Source organism: Anabrus simplex, chromosome 1, assembly GCF_040414725.1.
Source record: "Anabrus simplex isolate iqAnaSimp1 chromosome 1, ASM4041472v1, whole genome shotgun sequence".
Taxonomy (NCBI): Eukaryota; Metazoa; Arthropoda; class Insecta; order Orthoptera; family Tettigoniidae; genus Anabrus; species Anabrus simplex.
The window spans coordinates 1551248374-1551264321 of record NC_090265.1 but is presented as its reverse complement, the minus strand read 5'-3'; the positions used below and the strand labels follow the sequence as shown (position 1 = coordinate 1551264321).

At 41.4% G+C, this 15948-nt stretch overlaps 1 protein-coding gene across 3 annotated transcripts in view; it reads left to right on the top strand.

The window, feature by feature from the left end:
• The window catches only part of LOC136880312 (uncharacterized), a 1092102-nt gene that overhangs the window by 990431 nt on the left and 85723 nt on the right, over nucleotides 1-15948 (top strand). For all 3 annotated transcript variants that reach the window (XM_068229157.1, XM_068229158.1, XM_067153292.2), the window contains one exon: nucleotides 1972-2063. In XM_068229157.1, the coding sequence (XP_068085258.1) occupies nucleotides 1985-2063 (79 nt within the window). In that variant the 5' untranslated portion in view covers nucleotides 1972-1984. The remainder of the gene's footprint in view (nucleotides 1-1971; nucleotides 2064-15948) is intronic.

Sequence of the window (15948 nt, the reverse complement as noted above, 5' to 3'; positions counted from 1 at the left end):
TTTTCAAATTACTTAAAAAATTTTACTTCCTCAGGCCGTCACACTTGTTGTGCATGAAACCAATCTAAATCACCAAGTCGATTCATGCGAAAAGTCTATTAACACATCATATCGTGAAATGATCATGTACCCGTGTGCTTGCGAAATAGATGTGCCAGACGTTTGTCCGTCCTAGGATACGAAAATATGATTGATCATGATTTCAGGGTCACACTGGAAGAAAACTGACTACATTGTCATTTCTGAAACATGGCAACAAATTGGCAATAATCGGAACGATAGTGGGATGTTCCAGTGTGAGCGATCACTTAGTGAGCCGTTGCCCACACTTCAGAGATCACAACGACATATATTCGTGTACTTCACGATTAATACAGCACAACGACATTTGAAATGCATGGAGATATCAGTGAATATCTTCATTTCTTCATCCGGCTCCGTGGCTAAATGGTTAGCGTGCTGGCCTTTGGTCACAGGGGTCCCGGGTTCGATTCCCGACAGGGTCGGGAATTTTAACCATGATTGGTTAATTTCTCCGGAACGGGGGCTGGGTGTATGTGTTGTCTTCATCATCATTTCATCTTCATCAAGACGCGCAGGTCACCTACGGGTGTCAAATGAAAAGACCTGCATCTGGCGAGCCGAACTTGTCCTCGGACACTCTCGGCACTAAAAGCCATACGCCATTTCATTTTTTTTTTTCAATTCGTATCTAACTGTATGTAAAACAGAACTCGGAATTATAAAGGTGGAATACACTCGCACACCATTCTTAAGATAAGACAATGTTTAGACGTTGCCAGAGTTAAATTTCGGGAAGATGCTATGTCAAAATAAGGAATGAACGCACATAATCAAGAACAATTCGGAAATCACCATTCATATGGTTTAATTGGCAGGAAATGCCTGTAAACCTCAGTCTACTTTTTAAGAAGTTATTTCAGAACGTAAACGATGCCTCTAAGGAAAATAATCCAAAACTACTGTAGGTGTACTTAGACAAGCACTCATCATGTGATGACGGGGAATCACCTAATATTGGCAATGTAGTGTTGCCTCTTACAATAACAACATAACTCCAACACAGGGTGGTATTCAATTACATTTTACTTTGGAATACCACTCAGATGGTGGTGGTGGTGATTGTGATTATTGTTTGAAACGGAATTATACCTGCCCATTCATCCTCTTTTAACATTGTAAGAGAATATAATGGAGGATGCCTGACACTTCGAAAAATGAAGGCACGGGCAAATGGAAAAGAAGAGACTCGAAGGCCGTGAAAATGTTAGATTCCCTAGAACTCGAAACCTAATACCATCGGGGTCGAAGAAGAAATTTGGCCTCGGAAGGTCAGAAATGAAAGATAAAAGTGAGGAGCCTGGCGCAAGTAAGCTGAAATTAATGCCAGCTAGTGGCCCCATAGTCAACAACACACGCTCGCACGATGAGACCCTGGGGATTTCTCCTTTAAGTCACCTATTAGGACAAGCTGGCAAAACCGTAGATGTATTCTACTCTATCCACAGTAAGAGAACAGCACTGAAATGAAATGGCGTGTGGCTTTTAGTGCCGGGAGTGTCCAAGGACAAGTTCGGCTCGCCAGATGCAGGTGACCTGTGCGTCATGATGAGGATGAAATGATGATGAAGACGTCACATACACCCAGCCCCCGTGCCAGCGGAATTAACCAATCATGGTTAAAATTCCCGACCCTTCCGGGAATCAAACCCAGGGCCCCTGTGACCAAAGGCCAGCATGCTAACCATTTAGCCATGGAGTCGGACAGAGAATAGTAATGATTTTTACAGAAAGGACACCAGCCAAAACGTACGCGTGATGATCAAGACTATGTCAATTTTCAATAAACTACCACCGATACGATGTTGTCAGTTACTCATTGTATGCTGTTCTTTGATAATCTTACCGTATCATCTGTGAATCTACTGACTAATAATGTTGGTGTTTCAGGCGGGATGCAGTGATGGCGAGCAAGCCGCAAAATGGACCCACCGCCCCAACACCACACAACAAGCGACCGACCATCATCATCTATCCCACAGGTAAATATAGTAGTCTTCATACAGAGAGCTTAAAGGTAGCTCGGCACCACACCCAAATTTCAGAGAAGACTTCTAGGAAGGCGTATTGCTGATACATAAAATTTAGTGTGTTAACGTAATTCGTGACTTTTAAGGATGTTAAAGTGATTCAGAATTATGCCAATTACTGTCTGCGTTGCTCTGGGTTCGTTTATGATGATAATGGTGGTCGTAATTATTGTTTTAAGAGGAAGTACAACTGGGCAACGATCCTCTGTTAACACTAACCAGAAGAAAAATGGAAGAGGTTCGATATTGCGAAAAATGAAAGTATCGGCAAAAGAAAGACAAGGGCCACAAAGGGATGAAAATAAAAGATTCCCCAGACCTCGCGATCCTAATAGCCTCGGGGTCGGAAAAAACAGGAGTTGATCAAAGGATAGGATACATGAAAGTGAGGAGTCTGCCACAAGTACGTGGAAGCAATACCAGCACTCAGCTAAGGACCTCGTGGTCATCAATCCATGCTACCAAGTTAAGAGCCCCTGGGGCCCCTTTTAGTCATCTCTCACGATGGCGGAGGAATGCAGCGGATGTTATTCTACCGCCCCCACACAGAGAGGGTATGATGATGATAATGATGATGATTAATGTTTTAAGGTGCCTAACATCTACTGTAGACTATTATCTGCCCCTTGACTCTTATATTTACGCAGTAACGAAACAAAGAGGCTCAAGTCTATCACTGGTGTGACACAGTATTTGCAGTGCTCTACTGTACCTACCCACCACTGCAAACAGCTTCACATTCACAAAGTTCTTATTTCCTCATAGCCGTTTCATTTGCAGGATAACAGATAAACTCTTTAGTATTACTCATAACCACTGCTTCTTCTAAACATCCCTTAACTTCATTTAGTAGAAATGTTTCCATTTCACTTCTTTTATCTCCGGATGAAGTTGTTAACTGTAGGCTTTCTGTTTCGCTCGCCACACGACAGAAAAGGAAACACAATTTCTCTATGGACGTCGAAACAAACAAACCTCTCCATAAAGCCCCTGTTAGTGGCCGTCTTACGACGCTAACCTCAGTGGACTTCATCATTCTAAAACGTTAGCTGGAGAGCTCCATATGCTATCTAGCCGGAAAAATGGAATCTGCAATATTCTGTCGCTTGCTCGTTACCACCAGAAAACAAGACTTGATATCAGCACGAACCGTCTGCCAGATCATAGCCGAGGAGAGTCTCGTCCAAAGAAATAAAGACACTACTTCTTAATATCTCACTTGTAAAATTCTCAGACTGTGTACAATTCATCATTCATACTGTCTATTATTATTATTATTATTATTATTATTATTATTATTATTATTATTATCATCATCATTTAGTGGTGGTGATGTTTGTTTTAAGAGGAAGTACAACTGTGTTATACTATACAGAATTGTAAATTAAGTTTCAAGATTGTCAGCTACACAAAAAGACCTAGACAATGTGAAATGGACAGCAGACAATGGTAAGAATGGAAACGGGGTGAAAAGTCAGGTAGTATTTCAGCGAGAGTAAAAGTCCTTTCACTTTTAATTACTGTGTTGATGGGGTGATAGTACCTCATAGTACTTAGGTGTTTAACCTAAGAAATTATCTTCATTGGCGTAATCACATTAAAAGGGTTGAAAAGAAAGGTTACATAACTTTTCACATGGTTGTTAGGGTATTTAGGGGTTGTAGTAAGGATGAAATTGAGAGGTCATATGTCTCTGTTAAGACCATAATTAGAGTAAGGTTCCAGTGTATGTGACCCACATCAGGACTACTTGATACGAGAACTGGCAATGATCCAAATGAAAGCAGCTCGATTTGTTCTTGGTGATTTCCGACAAAAGAGTAGCGTTACGAAAATCTTGCAAACCTTGCTCGATTAAGTGGTATTTTTTAAGCTGTCTGTAGAAAGATGGTGTTTAATGGCATAAGTAGACTAATAACTTTTAGTTGAGCTTTTAAATGTAGGAAAGTTCATAATATGAAGATAAAATTGGAACTCGAAGAGGACAAATTGAGTAAAATATTCATTTATAGTACATGATTTTTTTTTTTTTGCTATTTGTTTTACGTCGCACCGACACAGATAGGTCTTATGGCGACTGTACACGAAATTAGGGATCTGAAAAATGTATCAAGGGATATGTTCAATAAATTCCAAGTTCTTTGAAAACATTCTTAGAAATAGCTAGGTAAATAACTGATATGGAATCTGCCACCTTGACGATAGCCCTAAATAATGATTAACGCCAATATTTGGTGCGAAGGTTTCGAAGGAAGCGGTACCGCGTGGGATGTGAATCGATCATGTAGTTGAGTGGCTGACAGAACTGTTCCAGTGGGAGAAAGACTCGTAGTACGTGTAACCACGTGACTGAGGAGGATTTAATGAGGGCTTGCATCCCTTGGAAAGGTTCATTCTGATTTTGGTTTTACAAGTAAGACTGTGGCTGAGTGGTTGGTAGATGCTAAAGCTTTTGAGGGTCTAAGGATCAAAGTGTAAAGTAAATTGTTAGACAGAGTAAATGCTGTGCTCTGCGACGTCAATATGCATATACAAAGCTGGTCAGCAATAATTAAACAAGTAGGATGGGTGAAATCCTTAAACAAATCAGTATGCCTAAATGCAACAGGCTCCGTAGTAGGTCAGTCTCTTTATTGATTGCACCCCCGTCAGATAGTGCAATGATATTAGGTCACTAATTATGGACAAATTCAGGACTGCTTTTTAATTATCTGCTTACATAAGCAGACGGACAGACGTAGGAGTGAGCCAGGAGAGGTGATCAGATGTCGCCGTTCATGGGGAAGGCTTGGCAGCAATCCAGACGCTCTCTAGGTTAATTCGTAAACATGGGGATATACCATATTCTGAAGATGGAGAAGATCAATTCCAACGACCTCCTCAATTCACTCAAATGCCAACAGCACGTTTTCACCTAATTTCATGCTTTTAAGTTGAATTACTTTAACGACGAATCTCACTATGATTTCAATTAATATCAGTATAGTTTTGTTTTAGAAAATGCATTTATGTTATTATTTCAAGTAGAATATTTTAACGTAATCCTGAAGCAATGTAGAAATTTGACCACATTATCATCCTTCAAACCTGTATTATGGTGTGTTGTCGAGTAAAAAATTAATTTCTGACAGATGATGCAAGAGGCCCTGAAGGGGGCCTCATGATAGTTAGGAAAAATGAATTTTCGAAGACCTAACAAAATTTGTTGCATATTGGCAGTAAAATGTAGAACAGCACCTGCAGATACATAGGATGAACTGGAGGCGGCTTGTAAACACCTGTCCCTGATTTGCTGGAGCAAAGAAATATGAAGAACCATGCTCTATAGCTGCCACGTTTAATTGTGATTGGCGCCCAATAAAATTACTGTTCAGTATATTCGAGTAGGTTAGGACGTATTTAGCATAGGTCTCAAAAATCTAGGAATCTCGTCACGAATTAAAATCAAAAGTAACCTATATGAGACAGTCGCAAAAGTAAAGTAATTCGACTGAAGATTTACAGGGGCCCCCGATATCTTGGTGGAAGACAAGATTACGTGTCAATTCGCCTACCGCCGTTTCGCCCAAAATATCCCCCCCCGCCCCGCCTGAATAAACTATTACTTTTTTATATCCCACGATACACCCTATGACGACTTATGCCAGCGCAACATTCCGTAGAGTTCATTTTTTTTTAAATTCCGGTAATGAATAACATAAGCGGGTGGCCACCAAAGAGGCCTGATGCAGGTCTTTCGAGTTGACTCCGTGTTGGCGACCTGCGCGTCTGAAAAAATGTGGCCCCACCTAGGATGATTTCAAATGCTTAAGACAACACATACACCGTGCCGAATGAACCAGTTAAAGTTAAATTCCCTGACCCTGTCTGGAATCGAACTCGGGACCCCTCGGACCAAAGGCCAGCCATGGAGCCGGACAAATGCAAACTCGTATCCTCACACCGAGCTGGTGCAGCTCTTTTCAGACACACCCCCATTGGAGGTGAGCTTCATGTACCATTTTAACCTCATACCAGCCCTCCTGCCATTCTTAAATTTCTGGCAGTACCGGGTATCAAACCCAGGGCCCCCAGAACGGCAGCTAATAACACTAACCTTTAAACTACCGAGTCGGACGCTTTTAGTTATATGTGTTTTATTTCTGTTACGGGGATACCACGGTGGACAGAGGTGAAAGAAAGTGCGGGCATGAATGGGCGGATAGAGAACAGACCGAATTTTAAATTAATTTTATTTCATCTTTTCCCTTTTTTTTTTCTTTTCTTTTCAAATTTTAAACTTTGCTGAGCAATAGCATTTATTCAGGTATAAAAATCTAGCTCGTGAGCTCGAGAAACAATGTTAGAAACTCCTAGAACAACATTGTATAACAACATGAGCTTGAAGCTCCCCACTTGCAAATTTTACAAGAGTACTACTGCTCCCTTCAATCAATACTCAAGGAGACTGAGTTCCAGGATTTACAGTAGTAGAAAAAGAGCCCATACTACGGAGGTGACTAGATGGAGAGTTGGTTTTTATTTAAAAAATTAAGAGGTAGATTTTAAATACAAAATCATAGTCACCTCAAAATCAAGTTGAAAGAGAATACAAGAGGGTACCTCACTCTTTATTGGCTAAGTTTACATTCCTAAAGAATTTTGAAACCTTCCTCTTGAACTCGCTTTTTGAGACTATTACATGCTTACAAAATATCTGTCATTACTTTGAACTGGTGGACCTTCCGGAGATGGACGAGGCAAACCCTCCCCTGCCTCCTGTATTAACACACTCTGATGCTGAAGCGTTCAAAGACAATATAGCCCGAAATATCGCAACTTTTATAGCGGAGAGGAAGGTTCCAGATTTATCTGGGTCGAATACCTGACACACCCACAATTTCCATTGGACAATCAAATAAATATCAAAATCTTCTCATTGTTGAATTAAATACATGTACAGTACAAAATTCCCTTTTGGCTACAATACTAAGTTGGCGGGAAGAGATAGAAGTGCTAGTAACTTTAGAACATCAAAAACAGAGTATAGACAATTCAGTTTTACCAACTAATGACTACAAAATTTATCTTCAAATTTAATTGTCCATCCTCTCATCAGAGGGAGCACCTAGGTTGACAGTAGATACCTCTATCGAAAAACTTCAAATTACTTCTATCACATAGTTTGAAGTACAAGTTACAGATGACCTTCTAAAAGTCACTTGATTTGAATGCACGGAGCGATTGTACCTCCGGTACAGTTTCTTTTTTCTTCAGTGATGAAATAGTGTAATTTTTACGACTACAATGTGAAGTTATGACCACAGGTTCGTAAGTACTCAGGAGTAAGCCATTGATGTAGGTGTCGTGGATAATTCCATATAATTATTTGTAGTCCACCTCGGTGGTATAGTGGTTAGCGTGATTAGTTGCCATCCCCGGAGGACCGATTCGATTCCCAGCTCTGCCAGGAAATTTGAAAAGTTGTACGAGTGCTGGAACGGAGTCCACTCAGATTCGAGAGGTTAATTGAGTAGAAGGGGTTCGATTCCCACCTCAGCCATCCTCGAAGTGGTTTCCCGTGGTTTCCCAGTTCTCCATGCAAATGCCGGGATGATACCTAAGACCACGGCCGCTTCCTTCCGTCTTCCTTGTCTATCCCTTCCGATCTTCCCATCCCCCCAAAGGCCTTGTGCAGCATAGCAGGTGAGGTCACCTGGGCGAGGTACTGGTCCACCTCTCCATTTGTATCCCCGATCCAACATCTCACACTCCTAGACACTGTCCTTGACGCGGTAGAGGTGGGATCCCTCGCTGAGTGTGAGGGAAAAGCCAACCCTGGAGAGTAAACGGAAGAAGAATATTATTTGTAACCGGCGATTCCAGTGCAATAACTCTATCGCTGAGGTTGTCTAACTTTTCTTCCTGCGTCTAACTCAAAAATCATGCTCTCATTTCTTGTTGCTCTTTCTGAATCTCCAGTAGGAAGTGGTACGTGAACGGATGATACTTATCCACAATGGTTTGGAATCGATTGTGTCATCCCTCTACTACGGTGCTTGTACGCCATTCATTTGCTGTTGTTCCATTATACTGATTCCATAATTTGATGCGATAGGAGGAAGGAATAGCTCGGTGTCTTGGCTTTGCAGGTGTCCCACTCACACACATGTTATCGAGATACCGTACAATTTTGCAGGTCCATTAATGGCAATCCGATGTTCGTGATGCTTCTGTACTATTTTCTTGAAGACAGTTCCCCATTATCGTATTGGAAAGAAGGTCATACGCCATTGATGCTGGACATCCATTGTGTATAGTGTGTACTGTGAACACCTGTGTAAAGATTGAAGGACATAACATAAATGCTCCATCTATTCCCCAAACCTCTGAAACCGCCAGTCAACGGAGGTTTCCAATTGTTGCAAAAACAATTATTTAACCTTCAACATCAGAAATTAGAAGTAAGGCTTTTAAGGCGTTTGTTCTATAAAACCAGCGTTTCATCTTAGGTCTGACAATAGACTCGTTAGAGTGGAATGTGTTAGGCCCAACCACTGACGCCGGGGTGTATACAGATAAGTTTATCAGAAGCGCAATAGCAGAGGCACTATCTGATAACTGAATACAGGAGATAACTCTCCCCTTATTGCCCGCCTAGCAATTCCTAATGGAAAATCTCAGTTCCTGACGAGAGAATTAGGTTTCCTAGCATATAGTCAAAATGTAACTTCGACATCAGCATTCAAATTGTCATATAACTGGAAAGCATGGATCCTAATAGTCGTTTTGTATCTTTCCGGTATCTCTACCAATTCCTCTAGTGTTTTTGGGTTTTGTGGCAGCTGGGCCCGGCGAGCTTTATTAATAGCACGTATCAGAGCAGGAAATTCTGGTATAGGTATCACAGTACTAGATGCAAATTGCTCTTTTAATGGTGACTGTGACATTCACAGTGGCAACGACATCACGATTCACAGTATGGCAGTGTCCCGTACAGGACTGAACAATTGGAGGATCCCTGTAGTTGTTACTCGGTCGCTGCATGTTGTCCAATATGTCCCATCTCCCTTCGCATTCATTTACTGATAAGGATACAAGTAACCTTCATATGACAGTTGGTTCCATCCATGTTTTGTTGGTATTATTTTAACCGCCATTTGGTGACCAATATGCCGAGATGTCCAATAAAAGTACGTTTCCTTACAACAGTTAATAATGGTCGCGTGTGATTTACACTAACAGGGGTTAAAAAGGTGGAGTTAATAACGTTAGCGGATGGAAAGTTCCGTAGGGTATAATGTTAGACGGAGTAAATGACTCAGATGAAAATGCCGAGGGTGCAATAAACAGATGCCGGAAAAGAATCCCTTTATGTTCGATAGTTATAAAAAAAACTGTGGAATATTTTGTTGGAATTTTTCTAACTTTCTATCTTACTGTTTAATAGAAACTCTCATATTCGGAGCATGCAATTTTATAGAAATCAATAATTTGTAAACCACCTCCAAAATACTGATTCTCAAAGTGGTTGTATTTAGGCCTGGCGTTCTTACACCTTCTCAAAGTATGTGAATTACCAACAGATATGTCGCATTACAAAACTTCGGTGAAATTTCATTCAAACGAGAGTGAACGTTGTTTGCTCTCCTCAAAACAAGTGATCGATATGGGTTACAGTAACACATTAATGTCAAAAACGAACTTGTTTGGTAAAGAATAGCGTGTGTAGTATTCTGAATCAATATCCATTCTTCAATAGTCGTTACATATCTTCTTACCTTAAATGATTTAACGCAGGAAGGAACGCTTTTGATATAAATGGGGTGAAACTATATGGACAGCGTAGTGACTCGTTCTCCACTCGACGCTCAAGCAAGTTAGAAGTCTGCTGTGATCATTCTGTGAACTCTGTCGATAATGACTTTGTAAATCTCCAACAGGTCATCTTTCGTTCGCATTTTGAACCATTCAAAGCTAAATTTTCCATCGTTCTCATGTGAAGAAAGTTTTCCATAGCAGCCAATAGATGTTGTTTGGCACTTACAACGATTTCAACAACATTGTAAGATGGCTTCCAAGATTGTTACGACTAGATCCACTAATGGGTTAGTTATCTATACCAGATGTAAAGCGAGACTCGTCTGAAAATCAGTGTGTTACTCTTCTAACCTCCAGTTGTGCAGTACTATGATAGTAATATTGAAAGAGAAATTCTGACAGTTCTTATGCTTGCCATGGAAACGTGGGTGGGCCCACTGCGGTTGCCATGGAGATAAGCCGGCTGGCCTGCTCGTGTTGTTTGGAGTTGCCAAACCTCTTAGTTCTGAGCGATCCGAACGAACAAGTGAGCTAGAAGCGACGGGAAGGAGAAAGGAATGCAAGAATGTGGCAACCCAATGCAATGGCACATAAAATGCTCCTCCCTCCAGCCCTATCCGTCAGAATGCTTCTTTATTACGGGGGTAGTGCCGTGTGAAGCTATGCGGATGTTCAGTGGTAGACGGTGCAGATGGATGCTGTGTAAGTAGTTCGATATTCTATAATTAGTGGTGAATTATTTTTACGAATAGCAGGAAACAGAGTGAAGGAATCTTGAATTGTGCAATCAGAGCCATGCTCAACGTAATGTACGACGTACATACAGGGTGTCACCGAAAACACCGACAAGGCTTGGTATGTTGTTCGGGATGGCGGACTGATCGGTTTTCAAGAAGGAGCCCCTGTCCGGAAATGCACGGTTTGAGCGCTGGGGAGCGATGAAGTCTGAGAACGGTTGTGAAAATTTGTTCCGATTTGGTGTCTTAATACGGAAGGTATGCAACCCTTTAGTCATCTTTGTACTGCGGATGGACGACTTCAGCCTAATAGCATTCCTGCTCATGCCCTACATCCCTCCACACAATCTTTGATGCGCATCCTACTGCGTTATTTGTGTACTATAGTCTGCCAGTGCAGTAAAGTTGTTTACAGCAGTGCAATATGTACAAGTTCACAGCTGCGGAAATGACCGATATGGTACTTGCATACAGCAAAGCGGATTGCAATGGTAGAGCTTCTGAAGGATTGTGCGCGGAACGTTTTCCAAACAGACGTACCCCACATCATTCCACGTTCGTGGCCATCTAGAGACGACTAAGAGAAGCCGGACAGTTCCACGAAGGTAGTATGAAGAGTATGGTGTATGACACTCCTGTAAAGTCAGCGGAGAACCTTATTGCTCGAGTCCACGGAGCGACTGAAATTTTTCAAAGACAACTACACGCACTGGGTTATGTGCGTGAGGCTCAGCACCGCCGATTTAGGCTCTGTAATGACGTAGGATGTACACAGTTCGAATCTCGTTTCATAATGAGCCCTATATGCTACTCATATTGGGTTCATTTACGACATGCGGAACGCACACCCATCTCATACTTCGATGCGCTACAGCTTCCAAGCCGTGCGTTTCTGAATATGGGTTCCTTCTTGAAAACGGATGTTTGCCTTTCCGCACAACATACTAAGACTTGTCGGTGTTTCTTCAGGACACTCTGTATAGCATGCCTCTCCTGCCACAAAATCTGCATGGAAGAATCAACGTCTAATATTTCCACCCCATGTAATATCTTCCATCATTAAATATTTCTTTATTACTCCTGATGAGCAATTGAATTAGAGGCCACTGCCGTTCTTGAAAAGTGATGCTCTGCTCGGCCCAACTAATGTAATAGTTCGGCGTGGTACATAACTGTAATGTCGTCAGAACTCGTTCTAGCCGTGTACCACGTGAGCACAGGATGGGCAAGACACGAGATCTATGCGCGTTTAGATCACCGCCAATTTACCGGTGCCATACGCATGGGTTCTTCCATCTCTGAAGTCGTGCAAGCAATGGGCCTTGATAAACGGAGCACTGCTCATCGGTCAGTTTCGGCTCACTATGGAGAACGGCATTCGCCATGTTATTCCAGCAGTAGTTCGTTTTCCTAAGATATTCTAAATTTAGGCGCTCCTCATTATCAGGAGCAAGCAGTCTCTAATTGATCAACTGTTGATCTTCCAATAATCGAAGACATTCATTTCCCGTATTTATGTTCTGCGTTCTGAATCCCCATAGTGTCTGTGGCAGATGCGCTCCGGTTTAAGCAAATCTCTTGCAGCCCGTCATTTTCCATCCAACAGCCGGTAACAACCTGCCGTATTACGTCCATGCCACAATAGTATGTAATTCTCCATGAAACACTCGCATAGAAACGTCACATTTATTGCGAACTTATCAGGCTGGTCACTTAGCGACACTGTTGGCTAATTATGAAGCCCGAACATAACATTTCAATACGATTCGTAAATTTTAGAACACCCTGTAATTCTGTCCTGATTGTCCCAAGTCTACCACAGTGGTAAAATTATGTTGAGTATAAGATTACCTATTCAAGGATAAACACGTCATGGGTTTGAATTACTTATATTTAGGAATCGGTATGGAGCAAAATAAGACATTCTCGCATTTCTGATCCCGCATATCTTCGTCTCTAAGGGTCGTAGGGCAACTGTTGTAGTATCATCACCTGGAGCGCACAGAGAGCTTTCTAACGGTGTCCCAGGTGATTCATATTTAGAGTATTAAATGAGTCAGTTTTTCAAAGCGTGGTATTTTTGTGTGCAAATTTTCAACGTTTGTAGTCATTCACAAACTATAATTGTATTCACTGTAATGTTACCAGAATCTTTTAAATCGGTTGAATTGTTCACTGACTACGGCATTCCGAAGTGTTACGGAAGCTTAAAACATGAGGTTTCCAAACGGAAAAGTTAGAACACAGTTCATAAATTTAATAACTGTGGCATTTAGCTCAGGTCTCCATTACCTGTCACTTACTGTATCACTTACAGTTGGCCAGAAACAGGCTAACTGTCATAACGCTGACTTTCCGTGAGTGGAGGCCTACGGAGTAGAACGTTGTCACGTCAGAAAGCATAGACGTAAACCGCTTTCTTGGCGTACTGGGGATAAACCTCCAGATATATACTAGCTATGATACTGTGCCTCTTTCCATTGGTCGTGTTTGTAAACGGGGATTTAGGAACCTTCGCCCAATCACGTTTCCTGTCGGAGAGTGCAATCACTCCTGCATAAACACACACACATACACACACACATACTCAGAGGGGTGAAAGTGCGGCCTGTATGTCTGCTTGCACACGCATACACAGAAATGGTGTACCGACATAAATAATCAACACTATCCCACTCCATTACTGAAAAGGAGGGGTGAGAGTGAAGGGATAGTGTTGAAGGCCACTCCAGTGACGGAAAGGAAGGGAAGGGAGTGAACGGGTAGTGCTTAAGGCACAGTGTGTGCATTGCTATACATCCCCCACTGTGCTCATTTCAATTACAACAAAGTCTTATTGAGCGCTGTCTACCTGCAGCAATGCGTTAAGCAAAGACGTAGAGGGAAGCCTTGCTTTCTTTATAGCGGGACGCCATTTCTGAGGATGCGTGTACGATCATCTGATTTCGTGCAATCCGACACTGTGATACCGCTCAAAGGAGACTAAGTGGTGAATTTCTACTGTGGGTGGGCATCGTGGAATAGGGATCATATATGTGGCAGTTGTACCCTTGCTGCCTCTTCTTCTCATGGTTATGAAAAGCATGTGGTCAGTCGTATTACATTATAAAAAAGTATTATTGCATGTAGAATGCTTAAACATACACTTGTCAAAACTAGACAGAACTTGGAAGTAATCTCATTATTTCATTATCTTCACTGTATAAACTCAGCAGATCAATGTGCTTGTTTTTTCGTGGGTTATCGTTATTAATGTTATTGTTGTTTTTATTATTCGAGGTTTAGTTCATGGAATTGTAAAACCTATCTCATATTTATGGACATTGTTTCTATTTTATAGGAAAAGAGAGAGTGAGGCGTTGAGTAATTGAACTACTTAAATGAAGATATAATAATATTCCTTCGTTGATATCAAAGTCCTCTGGCAACGAATCCTTACGTCTCTCTTTAACTGAAAGCCGAATGGTAACGAGATAATGAAAAGTAATTCTGAAGCCATATAGGCGTAAGAGCTTTTGGCTAAATCAATTACGTTTTCTTTGATGATATAGCATCCTGTCTTATTAAAGGAAAGAAGGGTACAATTAGCTTAATTAATTGTTACAGGTGCCAAGTTGGTGGCAAAAGAGCTAGAAGCTTGTCACTTTAGTAGTATAAACGCTAAAGTACTTAATATTATTATTCACATTATATTAATACCTGGTTACAATGTCAATTTACCTTCAGTTTATAAAATTGAACGATAAATGTCTTTGTTATATGCGAGGCTTTAGTAAAATCTAACGACTGAATCAGGCAATTCTGTGCAGATCAGAACGACTCCGCTCCTTGTGTATGATAGCCGGTAATGCAACCGCCCTCACCTTTAAAAACATTTGACATGAGAATAAATAAACTAATAATGATAATCACCAGAGGTCACCAAGGTGGTTCCTCGAATTTAATTTGAATAAAGCATGATAATTCTCTCTTCTGCCAAGGAGTGTACATGAGAATGTGTTCTGGTAAATCTGATCCGGGCCGTATCTAACCTCTTGAAAACGACTGAAAGAGTTGGAGCTCAATGGCGCATACTGAGGGCTACGAAGGCTATCAGTGAAGCCCAAATCTCAATTGAGAATGATGGAAGTCTAAAGCACATTATAATGTAAGCATCTGAAACATTGTTCCATTTACAAAACTTGAAAGCAGTGAGGAATAATGTCGAACATATTTCTGAGAGCAAGGCATCGGAGACTGATATTGCAGCCCAGACTCTCGCCCCTCTCCCCTCGACTCGCCAGGTGGCTTGCTGCTGGATATCGGATAGGAGCGATGACCGGGGGGAATAGGTGTGCTACGCTTCGGTCCGTCAGATCGCCACTGCTATCAACCATGCGTTACTCATCGTATCTACTTCCTCACCTCATACTCCACACTCCCGTCTACTTCTAGTCTATTGTAGGAAGACTGCAGGGCTAGAGGAGCAATTATTTTAATTTTAATTGGTAGATCTGCTAAAATGAAATGGCATCTTTAATAATAATAATAATAATAATAATAATAATAATTTCATGTATTTGTCCTATAGAAGAACTATTACTGTCTAAATAAAAGATTTGCATTTTCACGCCATCTCTTCCTGGGGCGTCCCAGAGATCTCTAGCCACCGGGGCAGTAGTTCATGACTGCTTTGGGGATCCTGTATCTGTCCATCCTGTTTAGGTGTTTTAGCCAATTTCTCTGGTATTCATACATGTATTCAATAGATGTATTCCAAAGTCTGCTTTTAAGACCATTAATAATAATAATAATAATAATAATAATAATAATAATAATAATAATAATAATAATAATAATAATAATAATAATAATAATAATAATGGGGAATGACACCTATATAGGCTTGGTATTGACCTAATGGGGATAAAGTGAATGGCGAAGACGTCATAAACACCCAGTCCCCAAGGCAGGGGAATTTTTCTTTTTTTTTTGCTAGTTGCTTTACGTCGCACCGACACAGATAGGTCTTTATGGTGACGATGGGACAGGGAAGGGCTGGGAATGGGAAGGAAACGGCCGTGGCCTTAATTAAGGTACAGCCCCAGCATTTGATTGGTGTGAAAATGGGAAACCACAGAAAACTATCTTCAGGGCTGCCGACAGTGGGGTTCGAACCTACTATCTCCCGAATACTGGATACTGGCCGCACTTAAGCGACTGCAGCTTTCGAGCTCGGTGGCAGGGGAATTAACAGTACCGTATGAGGGGGTTGATTCTGAAAACTGAACCGGGGCCATCGGATCAAAGGCAAACGTTCT